Consider the following 18534-nt stretch of genomic DNA (forward strand, 5'->3'; position numbering starts at 1 on the left):
CAGAGGAGGAGGCTTAATGCAGAAAGGACAAAGATGATATAATCAGAATCCTGAACTGTGGGGGGTTTCCAACATGTCAGTTTAGCCACTTCCTCCAATATGCCAATTAAAGAGAAGAGTGGTGGTGGGCTGGGAATGTGGCTTAGTGGTAGAGTGCTTGCCTCATGTACATGAAGCTCTGGGTTCTATTCCTCAGCACCACATAAACAGAAAAAGCCACAAGTGGTGCTGTGGCTCAAGTGGTAGAGTGCTAGCCTTGAGCAAAAAGAAGCCAGGGACAGTGCTCAGGCCCTGAGTTCAAGCCCCAGGACTGGCAGAGAGAGCGAGAGCGCAAGAGCGAGAGCAAGGAAAGTTCAGAGAAAGTGCTGCAGAAGAGGAAGCATTTCATCTCACCTGACCTGAGCTTCAGGTTTAAATAGAGAGCAAATTGGGACAGGACAAGAGGTATGTATAATTCAGCAGACCCAATCCGAGCTGTACTGGAAGGTGTATCTCCACTTAGTCTGGCCACAGTGAGAAATCTTTTGGTGCCTGTGGGCGAGGGGGGGCAGGGGGGTCTGGCTTTTGCTCTTGTTCCCCATTGTTCTTGTTCAATCCTGTTTTCCCATTCCTGGAATCTGTGGTGACTGTCACAGAGACCAGCTCAGAGCAGAGGAGCTAGAGGCACCATGGTGACAGAGATGCCAAGCTTGTCCCTGCTTTTGTTACCCTTTGAACATTTGCCCAAGTGAACAGTGTCCTCAGCAAAAGCAGTTTCCCTGTTCCTGTTCTCCTGGAACCCTTGGTTGGCCACGGGAAGTGGCTCCCCGCTCCCCATGCAGATTGTTCTCCACATCTGCCCAGGAAAGTGGGTTACACGGATACTTTCTCTTCCAGTAGGAGGTAAAGAGTTCTCCTAAACCTTGCTAACAACCAGAACTGCCATTGGAAGGCTTGCTTGCAGGGGAGGGAGGAAAGCTGACTCCTTCCTTGCCCTCTTGTCACCATTGTGTGACTTGATTTTGGTTCCTCACTCCGAGCCTGGCCTGGCCTTCTCTTTCTTCCATGGTCTCCTAGGAAATATCCAACATATTCCTTTAGCTATGTACCCCTTTGCCCTTTACCTATAGGCATGTGCCCACCCTCCCTCCCCCTGTCTTATCTCCCTTCTATCCCTCACAAAAGCCTTCTAAGGTCAAGACACAGAAAACTGCTGCTCCCCTCTTCGTCCCTCCTCTCTCAAGAAATTCAGAATCATGGAAGGAACCTGAGGAGGAAGAGGATGTTGAATTCAATGACCTTTAAAAAATAGCCATCTCGGGGCTGGGAATATGGCCTCATATACATGCATATATAGAAAACGGCTGGGGCTCAAGTGGTAGAGTGCTAGCATTGAGCAAAAAGAAGCCAGGAACAGTGCTCAGAACTGGCAAAAAAAAAAAAATTTGCCATCTCCCAGGCACTGGTGGTTCACACCTACAATCCTAGCTACTTAGGAGGCTGCCATCTGAAGATTGTGGTTCAAAGCCACCCTAGACAGGAAACTCTCAGAGACTCTTATCTCCAATAACCACCCAAAGCCAGAAGTGAGCTATGGCTCAAATGGGTAATCTGCTAGCCTAGAGGATAACAAACAAAACAACAACACCGCAGGGAAAGCATGTAGGCCTTGAGTTCAAGCCTCAAGCATGAAAGAAAAAGCCATCAATACCCCTCCTTGACCCCTACTTCCTTCCCCACCCATCTGTAGTTCTGAATGAAACCATAAGGTGACATTTATTGAGTTTTATCATACACTGGTCTTTGTGTTAAATCCTTATCACCACTTCTGGTATTTCCTCTCACCAACATCCAAGTCACAGAGAAGGAAACTGAGGTTCAAGGAAAGAATATGAATCCTCCAAGATCACAAGGCTTGAGTGAAGCCAAGCTGGAAGTGGAATCTAGGCTCAACCCTCCATTAATCCCAGCACAAGAAGGTTTCCCATCACCCTCTGGGCTGACTAATGAGGACCAATAACAGGATTGGAGAGAAAGGGATATTGGGCATGGGACATGGGTGAGGTGGGGATATGCAAGGTAGGGCCAGGGTGACTGGAATGGAACTCTGCAGCCACATTCTTCTCCAAGGCTTATTACCCTTTCTTCCTACCTTCCCTCAGGGGTCTGGTAAGGGGACACTCCCTCTGGCTCAGCTCCCTTCAGCATTCCAGACATACCTCTTGGGAGCTGGGGACCGGGAAGGAAGAGAATTTCTACCTCTACCCCCCCCCCCCCACATATCCCACCTCCACTTCTCTGGTCTTTGCTCTGGCTGTGTAACCCTGTATTCCCTACCCACCCTCTCTGAGTCATGGTCATGGTCATGATCCTCTGTGAAGAGACTGGAGAACAAGAGCTGGCTTAGCCTCTAAAAAGTAGAAACCTGTGAACTTCAGGTTTTTCTAGCTCCCATGGGGTTAACTCTGCAAGAGAACTTGGGGAGCAATGCCTTCAATTGTATGCCTGGTGAAACTTAAGTCAGACCCAGTATTAAAGTGAATTTTTTTAAGTGGAATTGGGAAGAGCTTCTGGGCTCAAATATGCCCTTGTGTTCTGGGTGACAGTGTTCATCAGCACCACCCACGTGTGCCAGGGCACAGACATGCCTGGTTCAAGAAACGGATCAGAGGAAGGCCAGGGGTATACACCATAGTGATTTCTGGGCTTGGGTCAGTGATCTTGCAAGATTTAGGGAAGAGGTCTGGGAGTGTGGCTTAGTGGTAGAGTGCTTGCCTAGCATGCATGAAGCCCTGGGTTTGACTCCTCAGCACCACATACACAGAAAAAGCCCCAAGTGGCACTATGGCTCAAGTGGCAGAGTGCTAGCCTTGAGCAAAAGAAGCTCAGGGACAGTGCCCAGGCCCTGAGTTCAAGTCCCAGGACTGGCAAAAAAAAAAAAAAAAAGAGTTAAGGAAGAGCCAGTGGCTCACACCTGTCACCCTAGCTACTCAGGAGGTTGGGATGTAAGGATCATAGCAAAGTCTGTGAGACTCTATCTCAAATGAGCCACCAAAATAATTGAAGTGGAGCTGTGGCTCAAATGGCAGAGCACTAGCTTTGAGTGAGGAAAAAAATAAATCTCAGGAACAGTGCCCAGGCCTAAATTTTCAAGCTCCAGGACTGGCACAAAAAATAAAAATAAAAAAGATTTAGGGAAGACTTACTTCCCAGAGGAGAAAGTTTTAGAAAGACTAGGATTCTAATAGAAAAATGTGAGGGAAGGCCCAAAGTAGGAAAACCCAGGGGTACATAAAGTAGGCTGGGATAGGGTGGGTAGCATTATGAGGGGAGAGTCAGAGGAAAGGGGAAGGCCTAGAGAACATAGATGTTGATGGAAGGCTTTTGACTGTCTCCAGGTGGTGGGTACCCTGAAAGAGCCCCAGGGGTCCTCCTGAGGACTGTGCAGACCAACTGCCAACCAATGCCAGCCAACCTCAGGCTGGAGGCAGTCATGCAGAACAGCCGTGGGCTTCAGAGGACAATACAGGTTCCTAGGCCCACAGGTCTCCCACCATAGAGAATTCGCTCCCTCCTTTTCTGGGCAGCTGTACCTAGAAGGTTCTTTCCCACCACAGTGGGGCTCCAGCCTGCTTTCATGGGGTGACGTGTGGTTACAGGGACTAAGAAGAAGTCCAGAGGATGGGAGCCAGGAGATTAGATCTCTAACTGGGCACCTGGGAATTTGTAGCCAGATACAATGAAGCTCCTTAATGGACCCCAGAAAAATAGAAAACAAGAAAGATATTTGCACACCTGAAAGTGTTAGACAGACATTTTATTTTATATATAAAAGGCAAAAAAATGTATTCTTGAGGAGGATTGAAAGAGAAGAGACCCTTTTTAAAGAGAAGTCTCTTGGCCCCCATCCCTAAGATGGTAACATCAGCTATATATTTTTTAAAAAAACAAAACAAACAAAAGCAAACATGAAACTTATGACCTGGATTGCACACACACAGACACACACACGCACACAATGACATAATGACAGAAACATGTTACACAGCTTCTGCCCCAGATCTAAGAGCCCCTGATCTGAGCTGTGTTTCTGTCCTCTCAATTTCATCTGCCAAAAGCCTAGAGAAGCCCTATTTAGGGGAAAAAATGGAAGACCCAGATACACTCAAGAATCATAGAGGTCTGGATCTTCCTCCACATAGAGGCCTAGAATATACGTACCCTGGCTCTTTCTTCCCTCAAGTTGATACATTGCCTTCTTCCTTCTGGACCACTTGAACCACTAAGCTCCTTTCCAAATGCTTGGTCCCTTACCCTGAATATCTGGGAAACCACTCGTATGAATGTACACACACACACACACACACACACACACACACACACACACACACACAGCACTGTTACTCATTCTTTCCCTTTGGGAGACATAACCAAGTCTGGCCCTACTCCCTTCCCACCCAGGCTCACAGTGGTGACCTAAGGTCCTATGGGGCAGAATCCTAGAAGGAGCCATCCACAGGGGTAGGGTGGACAGGGAGCTTCTTATTCCTGTAAGGGGAATCATGAGGGGGCTCCCACACAGTCACTGGATGCTCAGGGGAGGGGGACAGTGGGGGGATGAACGCAGCCCACTCAGATCTGTTCCTTGTGCTTCACGTGGGCCAACTTCACATTCTCCTCTTCAACAGGTGGTGGGGGCTGCTCCAGATGGCAACCAATCATGAGCTGGTACACAAAGACACCTGCAATGGAGCCCAGGAGTGGCGAGACAATGGGCACCCACCACCAGTGCCGGCCAGTCCTAGGGAATAATAGATACATGTCATTTGAGGCAGGTGGAACAGGGCAGAGGAGAGGCGGGCAGAGTAAGCTAGGTATTCACTGTACTCACGTGAAGACTTCCGAGCCCCATCCAGCTAGGGCAGTAAAAAGGCGGGGGCCAAAGTCTCGGGCAGGGTTGACAGCATAGCCAGAGTTGAAGCCCATGGAAGTGCCAATGACCAGGACCACAAGGCCCACTGTGAAGGCCTCCAGGCCCCGGGGCACAGGGTTGTTGTATGGGTCAACAATGGCCAGCACACACACAATGAGAGAGGCTGTGCCGATGAACTAGGGAGTGGGAAAAACAGAATGAGGGGCAGCTCCCTCTCTCCACCTTCTCATCCCTCTTGTTCCCTGCCTTGCTACAAGCTCCTAAGAGTCCAGTCTTAACCAGGTGCCAGTGGCTCACACATGTAATCCTGGCACTCAGGAGGCTGAGATCCGAATATTGCCATTCAAAGCCAGCCCAGGCAGGAAAATCTGTAACACTCTCATCTCCAATTAACTACCAGAAAACAGGAAGTGGCCCTGTGGCTCAAAGTGGTAGAGTGCTAGCCTTGAGCAAAAGAGCTCAAGGATAGCTCCCAGGCCCTGAGTTCAAGGCTTATAACTGACAAAACAAACAGCAACAGTAATACTGATAGTCCAGTGGGAAGCTGTATGTTTTATAAGGACCTGCCACCATGTCCTGAGACTGGGTTCTCCACAAATTGAGAAATCCTGCTATAGTCAGAGTCCTGTTCCCCACCCAGTCATTAACAACCAAGCTCACTTGTTCTCCCTTACACACAGGTCCCAGCCCATACCTGGTCGAAGAAGCCATTGACCATGTCCAAGTGTCCAGAGGGGTAGGTGGCAAAGATGCCAGCTGTGCCATTGGGGCCCGACACTATAAGCACATTGTCAGCAAAGTTCCAAATTGCATCTGGTGACAAATCAGACCCAGAATAAGTAAAGGCAGAAGACCTCCCATCTCAGGCTGTATCCTCTCCACCTTCCCAAGGGTCATGATGAACAGAACTTGCTATATTGCTCTGAGGCATAGTGAAGGCCTGAGACTAATGATGCTGCCCAACTCGTTTCCCTCCCGTTGTGCCCCTCACCTGAGCCTGAACATGAATGAATGAGTCATGAGCCCTGGGCCTGGGCAGGCCCCAGCTGTCTGTCATCAAAAGGCCTGGTGCCAACAGGTCTGAGCTGAGGGAGGAGGCAGTATAGGGCAGTGGAGGCTGGAGAGGGGAATGCTTACCGTAGTAGAGCCCGAAAACTATCCCAGCACCAAGGAAGGCACCCAGTGTCTGAGCCAGGGTGTAGATGGGCAGCTTGATCCAGGGCTCCCGTGCCAAGAAGCACATGGCAAAGGTCACAGCTGGGTTCAGGTGGGCCCCTGGACAGAGAAGAGATAGACCCTATTATCCACAGCCCACCACAGTGGCAGGGGTTCCCTACATATTTCTCCTCTCTGGCCCAGCAAAAAAGGTTTCTTGTACAGGAGTGTAGTTGGATTACATAACAGCTCTGATCACCGGTGTTCTAAGGTAAGAATAGAAGGTTCTGAGTCAAGTCTCTTCTGCACCCTCTTCTCCCAAGAGCCCACGGCTACCACCCATCCTTAGGAATGCACCCCCTCCTCCTCAATGGGACATCTGGTGGGAACACTGTTGAGGGACCAGGACTGAGGGTGCAGTTCAAGTCTTACCAGAGACCTGGCCAGCTACCAGGATGCCCAGGGTGACAGCAAAACCAAAGGCCAGGTTGATAGTGAGAAAACCACCGTGTGTGCCTCGACTGAGAATCACCTGGGCCACGGAGCCACAGCCAAACATCTGCGTCAGGAAACAGAGCAAGGCAGAGAGGGTGAGGCCTCCCACAGGGAAGGGGTAAAGCCAACAACCTCACCTGCCACTACTGAGAGGCCTAGAGGTCCTTCCTGGAATCCAACCCAAATCCCTTCAGCTGCAACCGCACACCCCAGAAATAGGAGACACGCTTTCTTTCCCATTGTAATATACCCCAGCCCTATAGGAGGGGCAGGAAACAGCTCTATGTCTAAGAGCCCAGAAAAGGGTTCAAATATATTCTTCCAATTTTTCTTTACTCTCAGGAGAAGGGGGGTGAAAAGGAGAAGCTTTTATTGTAGCACGGCTTCTGCCCTGGCACTCTAGGCTTGGTGCTCCATGATGGGAGGCACTCGCTCACTCTTAGCTACACCAAAGTGCCGGGGAGGGGGGCATAGGATGGCATGAGTGAATGAGAGGAGGCCAAAATGAAGTCGAATCCACTTCCCCTGAGCCTAGGATGTCAAAGAACCTGTCCTTCACTTTGTCCAGCACCTCCCATTGGACCTGTCCCTTTTCTGGTGCCTCTTCTTTCCACCGCCCTGACCTGAGGGGATTCAACTTTCCCACTCCAATTTGGAGGTTCTGAATACAGTCATGGGCTCCTCTCACTAGCTCCAGACTGGAAGCCAGGAAAGAGGAGATCAGTGCTAAATGTTCTTCCAGGGATGAGGAGATTGAAGAGAACAGGGGTTCCTGATGTTGCAAGCACAGAATGAACTGACTCTATATCTGTTAGCCTTGTTCAAATGGGAGAATACTCTGCACCCACTGTAAAGAGCAGTTTGCTTTGAGGCCCCAGAACCCACCAAAGCAGCTCCAGGCCAGCCCTGAGTTTGTGCTACCACTTCACTGAAGGTATATGCTGGTGTAGCAGGTGCTAAGGGCCCTGTTCATTCTAATAGGTCAGTGCCTGTGCACTGGGTTGTTAAGAATGTTGATTATCATCTCTCAGACCAAGAGATAATTGGGAAGCCAGAGGTTGTGATGCAGGCCAAAGTGTACCTGCAGGTGAGAGCAAAGATCGTAGATGGGAGGGGGAGGCAGGCACGTGGAGGTGTGGGGCACTCTGCCCAAGGCCAAGCAGGTCTCTTGGCCTGCCTGAGGCCCTGCCTGAGGCCGGACTTGGCTCCATCCCAGGAGACCTTGGAGGGAGGAGCCGTCAGAGCCAGTTCTACCACCTCAAGGCTAATATTTCTCTTCCTTCTCCACCACCCCCCTGACCCCAAGTTCTTGGTCAGCGCCACCCACTGCCCCAGGGTAGATAACTCAGAGAAAGGGGCTTCCCTCACCCCAAAACAAACTCCAACTCTGCTGCAGGCCTCAGTCCCCCAACCCACAGAGGTATGTGGTTATGAGAGCAAGCAGGTAGCTCTGAGGCAGGACCCCTAGGGGGTCCCTCAAGCCTGGTCCTTTCTGTCAGGCTGCCCTTAAGCCTCTACTTTTCACTGACACCTGATGCCTCACCAGAGCCTAAAAGCCACAAACCCAGCACCTTCCTTTTGTGGTCTGAGATAAGCCAAATGATCCTGGGGCCCCACGTGAGGACTGACTGCTCATTTAGCAGGAGGGGTTGAACCTAGACCTGGGGGAAGGGATGAGGAGGCACTTTTATGAACATGGAAGATAGCCTTCTTTGTCCTATAGGTTCCCAAACAAGGCAGCTTGACTCAAGGATTAGGAAGGTGATAGACACCTCCCTCCACTCCCTTTCTGGCATGAAGGAGAAAGGATAAGGAACAGCTGACAGGGTCACTAGTCCTGTGAGACCAGAGGTGACCCTGGGCCCTCCTCTTCCATAAAGCAGGATTGCCCCACCACCTCCATTCACAGTAGGCTTCCTCAAGTCCTCTTGGCGCCCTCATTATGATTCCTAGTCCCCAGTGGGAGCTGGCTGGTCTGTACTACCCAGGACTGGGGCAGAGGCTGGAAGGAGTAAGTAAGCCACCCACTGCAATCTAGCCACTGAAAGCAGAGGAAACCAAGTGTGACCTCATGAGCGACTGAAAAATCAAACTAGCACAGAAAAGGGGGACTCTGTCAAACCCAAGAAGCACACAAAGACATCTAGGAATCCAGACTGAAGCTGGTATAGCTGAGGAGCGACTAGCACTCAGGAGAGACCCAAGCAGGGAAGCCCCTCATTCAGAGGGCCTATGGCAGGAGAAACTGAGGCAGGAGAGTGCAGAAACTCAGAAGGCCAGCAATCTTCTGCCAAGAAGCTGAGGGCATTGATCCAGGTGACTTTGCAAGGCATAGGAGCCCTTTGGTGGCACAGCCTCTGTGTGAGGGCTCAACTTCCTTCCACAGTCTTTTATCTTCAAGATTTTCTTTCTTTCTTCCTACTGTGTTATTTGCAGCCTATGTGGCTTGCGCCCTCTGCCCCCACCATGGCAAACTGTCCTCACTTCACTGTAACTTTTGGACTTTCAGAGGCTTAATTATTCATTAGGAGCGAAAGCTCCAGGGACCCAAATAACCCAATAGGGGTCCATTTACTCCTGCCTCCTATGCCTCCCTCAGCTAGGGAATCTGGGGAGGCTGTAGAAGGCAAAGGCAGGAGAAGTTGGTGGCTCCGGACTGCAGGGGTGACCTCTCCCCTAGCCCGTGGCCTGAGCCACCCACAGGAGGGCAAAGGAGCAGGGCTGTCACTGGAGAGCAACAGCTGTCACTCCTGGAGTCAGAGCTGTGGGGGCTGGAGTTCCAATGGTAAGAAGAGGGCTTGGGATGGGGCGCAAGCTTGACCCTGGGAGCTCAGTTGGGGTCAGACAGGGAAAGCCGGTCGGAGCTGAAAACGGCATCCCCTTGAATGAACTGGGAATTGGGGTGCAAAGGGGTCGAGGCCGGGATGGGGCAAGGAGAGAAGGGCTACCAGGGCTCCCTGCACTCACCACGAGAATGAGGGTCCCCAGGCACTCCGCCAGCGCCTGGCGAAGCAATCGGTAGCGAATGTGCAGCATCTCCCCACAGCGGTTCACCAGCTCCTTCTGTCGACCCATGGCGGTGGGGGGGCAGGCGGCGGCGCTGTCGGGCGAGTGAACGGGCGGGTGCAAGCGAGTGGTGGCCCCGACCCGCTGCCGCAGCGCCCTTATACCGGAGCGGAAAGAGGCCGTCCCCGCCCACTGCGCCCCGCCCGCGCCCGCTGCGCCCCAGGGGTGGAGAGGCCGCCACCCACCACTTACCCTGGGGGCATCCACGGGACGCTAGTGAGGGAAGCCGGTGGAGAAGGTGGGGGAGGGTTGAGAGGGGATTGTGGAGAGCTGGGAGCCAGGGGGCCCCAGGCCTGAACTGTGTGCCGGTTCAGGCCGGGAGAGAGTACAGCAAAGAATGGACCCGCAGGAGCAGGGACCTGTGGCTCACCCCTGTCATCCTAGCTACTCAGGAGGCTGAGATCTGAGGACCATGATTCAAAGCCAGCCCAGGTAGGAAACTCCATGCGTCTCTTATCTCCAATTAACCACCAGAAGTGGAGCTGTGGCTCAAAGGCGTAGAGCTGGAGCCTTGAGCAAAAGAGCTCAGGGAGGAAGCCCATACCCTGAGTTCAAGCCCCATGACTGACCAAAAAAAAACACACCAAAAAACAGCTGGAAGTGTTTCTGTGGCTCAACTGGTAGATCATCAGTCATGAGCCTTGAGAGGAAAAAGCTAAGGAACAGTGCCCAGGCCCTGAGTTCAAGCCCAGTACCAGTATGCACACACACATAGGGGAAAGCGCGCTCGCACGCTCGGACCCAGTGTGTCCTCAGTGAAAAGACAGAAGGAAGGACATTGTGAGGCCCAGATGAGAAGAGATGCTCTTGCAGTCCAGAGCCAGGTTAAGCACTCATGACAAGGAGTGCTGAGTTCCAGAGTCTCCAGGCCCTTCTCCTTATTCTGTGAGAACATGTCACATGTTACATTAGTCCACTGTGTTCACAGCAGGTCCACGTGGCGTGTGTCTTGTGTGCTTGATTGTACTTGCTGGGCATTCCTCATGGCCGGGCTGAGCCCTCACACGTGTCCCTGGATGTACTGTGCACCTGCCCCAGAGGCTGAGATGCAGTTGTCCTGACATGCCACACACTGCATCTTGCCAGCAGAGTTAAGTTCCAGATGTTTAACTCTCTCCTCTCCTACTCTGTTGATTTTCTGACTAAAGGGAGTCTGTCTTTTAAAAAACAATTAAGTTGCCCCAAATATGGAGAGAGTAGTGGATGATTTGCTGTCTACATTTTTTTTTTTTTTTTTTTTTTTTTAGTCAGGGTCTCAGTATGTAACTCTCAATCCTACTGACTCAGCCTCCTGAGTGCTGGGATTATAGGCATGCTTGTCAGGGAACATCCCTTTGCTTAAGATTACAGGCTTTTATTACTTTTTTTTTGCTTATTTCTTTTCACCTTCTGCAGTGCTGGGGATTGAACCCAGGCTCTCACACATGCTCATCATGAGCTGCATCACTGAACTACACACTCAGTGTCGGGGAATGGAGCTGGAGGTACAAGGCCCTAGGTTTGACCCCTAAAAAAAAAAAAAAAAGAGAAAAAGGAGGAGGAGGAAGAGAAGCGGCAGAATTGAGGCTTGATAAGCTGGGCCCTTCTCCCACAGGGCTTTACAGAAAGAACACGGCTTCACCTCAGTTCTCCATAGCAGTATTGCCAGGAGAAACCAAAGAAATCGTGTTTGTTTGTGTGCCAGTCCTGGGGCTTGAACTCAGGCCTTTGGCACTGTCCCTGAGCTTTTTTACACAAGACTAGTGTTCAGCCATTTGAGCCACAGTTCCACTTCTGGCCTTTTGGTGGTTATTTGGAGATAAGAGCCTCACAGTTCTCCTGTCCAGGCTGGCTTCAAACCATGATCCTCAGATCTCAGCTGCCTGAGTAGCTAGGATTGCAGGTATGAGCCACTAGTGCTTAGCAGAAACCACATTTTTGAGAGGGACTTAAATCCAGATGGGCTAAGAAGCCTTGGGGACTTGTTCATTGAGAAATGGCTACCAAAAATGAGAAATGTCTTAGACGCAGTTTACACACAAAGAGATGCAATACATAAAGGGTAGACTCACACTCCTGCAAATGTACACACACACACACACACACACACACATAAACACCCCACTCCCACATAGCTTGCAGCCACATGCTTGCCTGTAAAAACTGAGCTCTGCTTATATAATTGCCAGATTTCGCTGGACACAGTTGATTCATGCCTGTAATCCTGGCTACTCTGGAAGCTGAGATCTAAGAATTGTGATTCAAATCCAGCCTGGGCAGGAAAGTCTATGAGACACTTATCTCCAATTAACTGTTAAAAAGCCAGAAGTGGAGCTATGGCTCAAGTGCTATATAGTACTAGCCTTGAGCAAAAAAGTGTTCCAGGGCAGTGCCTAGTCCCTGAGTTCAAGTCCTAGGACTAGCACACACACAAAAAATATTTTTATTATTATAGTATTTCATTGACATGAAAGCCTGGCAATAGGCATATATATATATGTAGGTGTGTGTATGTGTATATACACATATATATGCACATATGTTATATATCATATATCAATCATATATATCATATAAATACATAGGTATATACATGGATATATATGTATGTATGTATGTATATATATATATATATATATATATATTATACAGGAGCTTCTCATAGCCCTTGGGTTAGACTCCCCTACCTGCTGGGCTGGGAGGCCCCCTGGTGAATCAGGGCGCCATCACTGAGTTGCTTGCCTGCTGGCTGTATTTCTAAGCTATGACTCATGGACAATCCCAACCTCTTGGTGCCAGATCCCCAACCACAGATTGTGAGAATGGGGAAACACCCCCTGCCAGGCTGCTTTCCCTGTTCCCCACCCTGCAGTGTGCTTCTCGGTTCCTTGTTTCTTCGAGTGGGCCTGCAAAGGCGACATGGGGCAGGAAATCCTGAACTCAGAAAGAAAGGGGGAATACCAGCCCACAGCCTTCCTCTCACCCAGCCCCATCCTAGGCCTGCTGGCAGCAGAGACTGGCCTGGAAAGCAGGGCAAGGGATAAAACTAGGGGCAGTCTATGAGCACCCCTGTACACACACGTGTGTACACTTAGCTCACAAAGGAAAGCCAGGCACTGGTGGCTCATGCTTATAATCCTTGCTACTCATGGGGTTGAGATCTGAGGATCATGATTTGGAGTCAACCTGGCCAGGAAACTCTGTGAGACTCTCATCTCCAATTAGCCACCAAAAATCTAGAAGTGGAACTATACTCAAGTCGTGGAGTGCCAGGCTCTGAGTTCAAGCCCCAGTGTCAGCACCAAAAAAAAAAAAAAAAATCCAGGAAAAGACAGATCATATACACAATCATTGATGTGTATATTTTGTCTACATTAACCTCACTTATTTGCATGTGAGCAGTTATATTCACTCATCTATGTATCTGTATCATCCATGTATGTATATGTATGTATGTATGTATTTTATGTGTCTATAATTCTGGGGAGCACTTCACCAACGGTCATTTTTATGATTCCCTTCTAGTCGATGCAGCTCCACACCAAGGCACATAGCTTAGTAAGCAAAACAAAGTTTGGATTTCAGTATCACTGTTCCCCTGGTCTCCTAGTCAGAGCCAACTTTCAGGACCATGACCCTATGTACTCCTACCAAGCTCATTCATACCCATAAGTGTATATACACATATGTTCACATATGCATATACATATGTCCCTTTGAGGGATGGTATAGATAGGTCAGTCTTCATGTTTCCCTGCCTGCCTAGAGGAAGGGAAGGAAACACTGCCTTATAAGAGCCTCTTAGTCCCATCAGCTTGTTTTCTTCTCTTTTATTTCTTCTGCATTGCTACTGCATCTTTTTTTCTTTTTTTCTTTGCCAGTCCTGGGCCTTGGACTCAGGGCCTAAGCACTGTCCCTGGCTTCTTTTTGCTCAAGGCTAGCACTCTGCCACTTGAGCCACAGTGCCACTTCTGGCCATTTTCTACATATGTGGTGCTGGGGAATCAAACCCAGGGCTTCATGTAATGACGCGAGCGCTCTTGCCACTAGGCCATATTCTCAGCCCTGCTCCTGCATCTTGAACTCATGTCTAGGCACTGTCACTCAAAGATGGCATTCTACCACGTGAGCCACAACTCCACTTCCTACTTTTTGCTAATGAATCAGAGATAAGAGTCTCTGGATTTTCCTGCCTGGCCTAGCTTTCAACTGCAGCCTTCAAATCTCAGCCTCCTGAGTAATGAGGATTACAGGCATGAGCCACCTGCATCTGGCCTACCAGATTTAGTCACCTGGGAGGAGAGGAATGCCCACAGTGATAGGCAGGCACGAGTATGGGACACAAGTGAGTCTGTCCCATTGCTCCATAACTCTCTGAGAGCATCATTCTCCTTGTAGTCAATGTGATTGATAGCCCTTGGAGAAGAAGGCAGAAGTAAGCACGGCTTCACAGAACAGGCGGCTTGCTGAGGCCCCAACCCTCTGAGTCACACAGTTCAACCCTAGGTAAGGACAGCTGACTGTGGGCCAGGAGCTCCAAGGCCCTACCTCCTCCCATAACATCTTGAGCAAGGCCTCTGTCTCACCTGGGCAGGGAAGGGGCCTGTGCAGCCCATCCTCTGTGGGAGGCCATGACTCCATTAAGGTCAGAGCTGGAGGAGTGGGTTCTCAGCTGAGGGAAGGGCTAACAATACAAGTCCCAGCCTGCTGGACCAGAGGGGCTGGCCCCGGCTTTTAAAGAGGGGGAGTGGCACACCCTTCATTTTCCTACCCCCTTCAAAAAATAAAATAAAACCACCTTTTCTGCTTGTATGAGAGCAGCCTGAACTAGCAAAAGAGAACTTTACTGTTAGTGAGTCAGAAGTGGGGAGGAAGGGTGGAAACACCAAAAGTAACTCCTCCAGAGTCCCCTCATCCCCTGGAGCCCTCTAGGCCCCACAACCCCCAACCTCTTGCAGAGCATTAGACTGAGTGGGGGAGGGGCAGAGCAACACTGACACATTTTCAAGTGCAGGAAGCACTTCCTCCCATTTTGAAAAATAATGTCCAGACATGGGGATGTTCTCTTACTTTCAGAGATGATCAAATTGTGGTTTAGAGAGACGCTACCTGCGCGTCATTTACCTGAGTACTGAGATTCAAACCCCCATGGGGGTAAGGGGAGGATGGGAGAAGAGGCTAGAGAGGCTAGAGAGCTCTACAGATCTGAGACATGGGAAGCAGAAAGCCAGAATTTAGAAGTTATCAAGCCCCGCCATGCTCAGCCATCTCTCCAGCTACCCCAATCTTAGGGTCCAGTTGGAAATGATTTCTGCTTCTAGGCATTGCAGGAGTAAGGGGTAGCTCTGGACTGGAATGAAGAGTAAAGAGAGGGCTGGGAATATGGCCTAGTGGCAAGAGTGCTTGCTTCTTACACATGAAGCTCTCGGTTCGATTCCCCAGCACCACATATATGGAAAACGGCCAGAAGGGGCGCTGTGGCTCAGGTGGCAGAGTGCTAGCCTTGAGCAAAAGGAAGCCAGGGACAGTGCTCAGCCCCTGAGTCCAAGGCCCAGGACTGGCCAAAAAAAAAAAAAGAGTAAAGAGAGATGATTCATCTTATTATGAGCATCCCAGACTGGGGACCTGGCTGGCAACTCCTCCTCCTGTGCCAATACAGTTATCCCAGACAGGCCCCCAAATGTAAACCCCTCTTAGGCACTTCCACACAAATGTCCAGTTGGACCTTGAGAAAATCCACCCTTTAACCTTTATTATAGGGAGACTAACTTCACCCCTGGTGTCTGAGCTGCCCTCAACCGCCTTTGAGGAAACAGGGCAGCAGAAGGTCATAGTGACGCAGCAGAGAAATGGGATGGAGGTCTAGACCCTAGCTGGAAAAGGACCCAGAGTCTTGGGAACTAAGTGGATGGGGACAGAGACCTCTGGCAGACCCAGAATTTGAGCACCAATATTAGCCACTGAACCAACCTGGTAGCAAACAAACGTCTACATCTCCACATAGATTTCTTCAATTGGAAGCATTTCTAAGGCTTCAACAATATTTAGAGCTGGGTGCTGATGGGTCATGCCTATAGTCCTAGCTATACAGCTAGCCCACCCAGGTAGGAAAGTCCATGAGACTCTTATTTCAAATTAACCACACAAAAAAACTGTGGTTTAAGTGGTAGAACCCTAGCCTTGAGTGAAAAAGGACAGTGCACACACCCTGAGTTCCAACCCCAATACTGGCACATGCCCATGTGCACATACACACACACACAGCAGCAGCAGCACAAAACCCTGAGTTCAAACCCCAATACTGGTACACACACACACACACACACACACACACACACACACACACAATATACTTCATGCTTTGAACACCAAGCTGTACAGTCACCAAGGCAGCATTCTTTTTTGTTTTTTGCCAGTCCTGGGGCTTGAACTCCGGGCCTGATCACTGTCCCTGGCTTCTTTTTGCTCAAGGCTAGCACTCTACCCCTTGAGCCACAGTGCCCTTTCATGGCTTTTTCTATCTACATTCATGGTGCTGGGGAATCGAACCCAGGGCTTCATGTATATGAGGCAAGCACTCAACCAATAAGCCACATTCCCAGCCCCAGCAAACATTCTTGAGAAAAGCCAAGTCTTTAACCAGAGCCACATTCTTCACATGTGATATCCATGAACCTCCAGGGACACGCTTTAGCTCTGTGTGTGTGTGTGTGTGTGTGTGTGTGTGTGTGTGTGTGTGTCCACAGGGTGCAGATGTAGGTCTATGTGTGCCCCTAGCTGTGCCTGGCTGTGTGTTTGGATCCAATGTTTACAAAAGCCAGTGATGAGAGATGGAATCTGCTCAAGGATCTGAAGATGCCCTGCCAGACATCTGGGCTTTCCCTATGCCAGCCCTAGGGGAGGGGAGCTAGTGACATAGAGTTCACACAGATCAGACCATAACTGGGAGCAGGTCTGAGGGGGGACCTGGAGGGCTCTGGCTCACACCTCAGGAACCAGATCCCGAAGGTCCTTCTTTCTGATTACTCTTCCCCCTCCTCCCTGAAAGGGAAGTTTCTGAAGCTAGAAGGTTATCTCAGGAGAGGTCAAAGAGGAAAGTGCACTTAAGCCAGGACTAAGCCTTCCTTTCCTGCAGCCAGGAAGAGAATGTGGGCTAGGGAAATCAGAGGGCTTCCTAGGGGAGGAGAAATATTTAGCTGGGGATTTTGTGGAGGGTTTTCTAGATAAGAGACTGCTGGTTCAGGCTTGAGCAAAAACAAAGAAGCAGTCAAGGGGCCAAGGAAGATGTGTGGATTGGTTAAGTGCCTTGGGTCTGATACTAAGGGTCTAGACCTTATCCATTGGGGCAGGAGATATTTGAGCTGTACTGCTCTAAGCCCCAGGTTCTCACAGACACTGTTGCAACTGGAGGTTGGGGCAAGTAAACCAAAGAATAGAGTCATGACCCCACCTATCACTTCAGCCCCACCATTTTAACCATTTGACATGGGATTTCTGAGGAAGATTTGTTGTCAAATGTTCCCACACTAGGACCATGGCTAATGGGAGCTCTGAACCACACAGCTGTTGACTGGAAGATGGATTCAAACAGGAGACCTGAAGCCAGGAGCCAAGGGAAGAGGCCATAGAACGATATAAGGCCAGATGTAGGGCAACAGCTGCAGGGAGGGAGGCGGGTATAAACTCAGGATTCAGGAAGCAGAGTGAGAAGAGCAGTTGGTGAAGAAGCTGAAGTTTAAGGTGGATAGAAGCTGAAGTAGGGGCCAGGGGCCAGCTCTGGGAAGGGCCTGTAGTCTAAGGGCAGTGGACACAGAGACAGGGACAGGGGATTTAACAGGGGTCTCTGTATCTGACATACCAGAAAGATGATTATATGTGAGCCCCAGTGTGCTCTCCCCTCATCCTAGCCTAGCCTGACTGCTAATTACAGGGAAGCCTTTGGTGACCCACCCAAAGAAGAGTCACAGGAAAGGGACCCAAGGGAGGGGACAGGTGGTGCTGCAGTCAGACTTCAGGAATGCCTTTCTGAGGGTCTCTAGTCCTGGGAGGGGAGCTCCAAAGAAACTCCATAGGTTGGAAGATGGCATGTTGGGGGTGGGGTGGCAGATATTATGGAGGGATACCGGGGAAAGAACACTATGTCATAACTATGTTTTCCATATAAACTGTTGGTTGATAAGTGGAATAGGGGTTAGCTCTTCATACTCTTCTTTAGTCAAGGCTGTCTCAGCCAACTCAGTCTTTCAGAGCTCTAAGACCTGTCTGCTCAGTTCCATTTTTAAAAATAAAGAAGAGCTGCCAAGGGCAGAGCTTTAGGCTTGAGCTCAGGTGAAGCAGTGCTCAAACTCCCAAACTGTCCTTTTCCTTGCTCCTGCTCCTATGTGTCTTGCCAATAACAGATGCATTCAAGGGTCTTCAGCAGGAGAGGACAAAAGTCCACAGGTAGCCCAGAACAGAGAAGTGGGCCAAGCTCCTGCCTTCTCAGCCCCATGGGAGAGATCTGCAGCTGAGGCCTCTCTGTTATTCCTCCTCTTTGGCCCCAGGAAGGTCATCTAGGACATCTCTAGGACATCTCTAATAGTTGCACCTCCCAATTCTCTGGACAAGTTCCCTTAAAGACTCATATGAACTAGAAAAAAATTGCTGAGTGGGCTGGGAATATGGCCCAGGGGTAGAGTGCTTGCCTCATATACATGAAGGCCTGGGTTCAATTCCTCAGCACCACATATATAGAAAAAGCCAGAGGTGATGCTGTGGCTCAAGTGGTAGAGTGCTAGCCTTGAGCAAAAAGAAGCTAGGGACAATGCTCAGGCCCTGAGTTCAAGCCCCAGGACTGGCAAAATAAATAAAATAAAAATTGCTGGGTGTTAGTGACTCACATCTGTAATCCAAGCTACTCATGAGGATGAGATCTGAGACTTTCCTGC

At 49.9% G+C, this 18534-nt stretch overlaps 1 protein-coding gene across 3 annotated transcripts in view; it reads right to left on the reverse strand.

Moving 5' to 3' along the window:
* The window catches only part of Aqp3 (aquaporin 3 (Gill blood group)), a 32857-nt gene extending 23153 nt beyond the window's left edge, over positions 1-9704 (reverse strand). For 2 of the 3 annotated variants that reach the window (XR_007213403.1, XR_007213406.1), the window contains exons 1-6: positions 9530-9704; positions 6500-6626; positions 6050-6187; positions 5607-5725; positions 4871-5088; positions 3995-4780 (exon numbers count right to left, since the gene is read on the reverse strand). Coding sequence is in view for 1 of the 3 variants with exons in the window: in XM_048363390.1 (XP_048219347.1) it covers positions 4612-4780; positions 4871-5088; positions 5607-5725; positions 6050-6187; positions 6500-6626; positions 9530-9637 (879 nt within the window). In the remaining 2 variants the exon portion in view is untranslated. Of the gene's footprint in view, positions 1-3773; positions 4781-4870; positions 5089-5606; positions 5726-6049; positions 6188-6499; positions 6627-9529 lie in introns of those variants that run through there. The other variant, XM_048363390.1, reaches the window with a different exon arrangement.
* Positions 9705-18534: the final 8830 nt, after the last annotated feature.

This window comes from Perognathus longimembris, chromosome 1 (genome assembly GCF_023159225.1).
Source record: "Perognathus longimembris pacificus isolate PPM17 chromosome 1, ASM2315922v1, whole genome shotgun sequence".
NCBI classification, from domain to species: domain Eukaryota; kingdom Metazoa; phylum Chordata; class Mammalia; order Rodentia; family Heteromyidae; genus Perognathus; species Perognathus longimembris.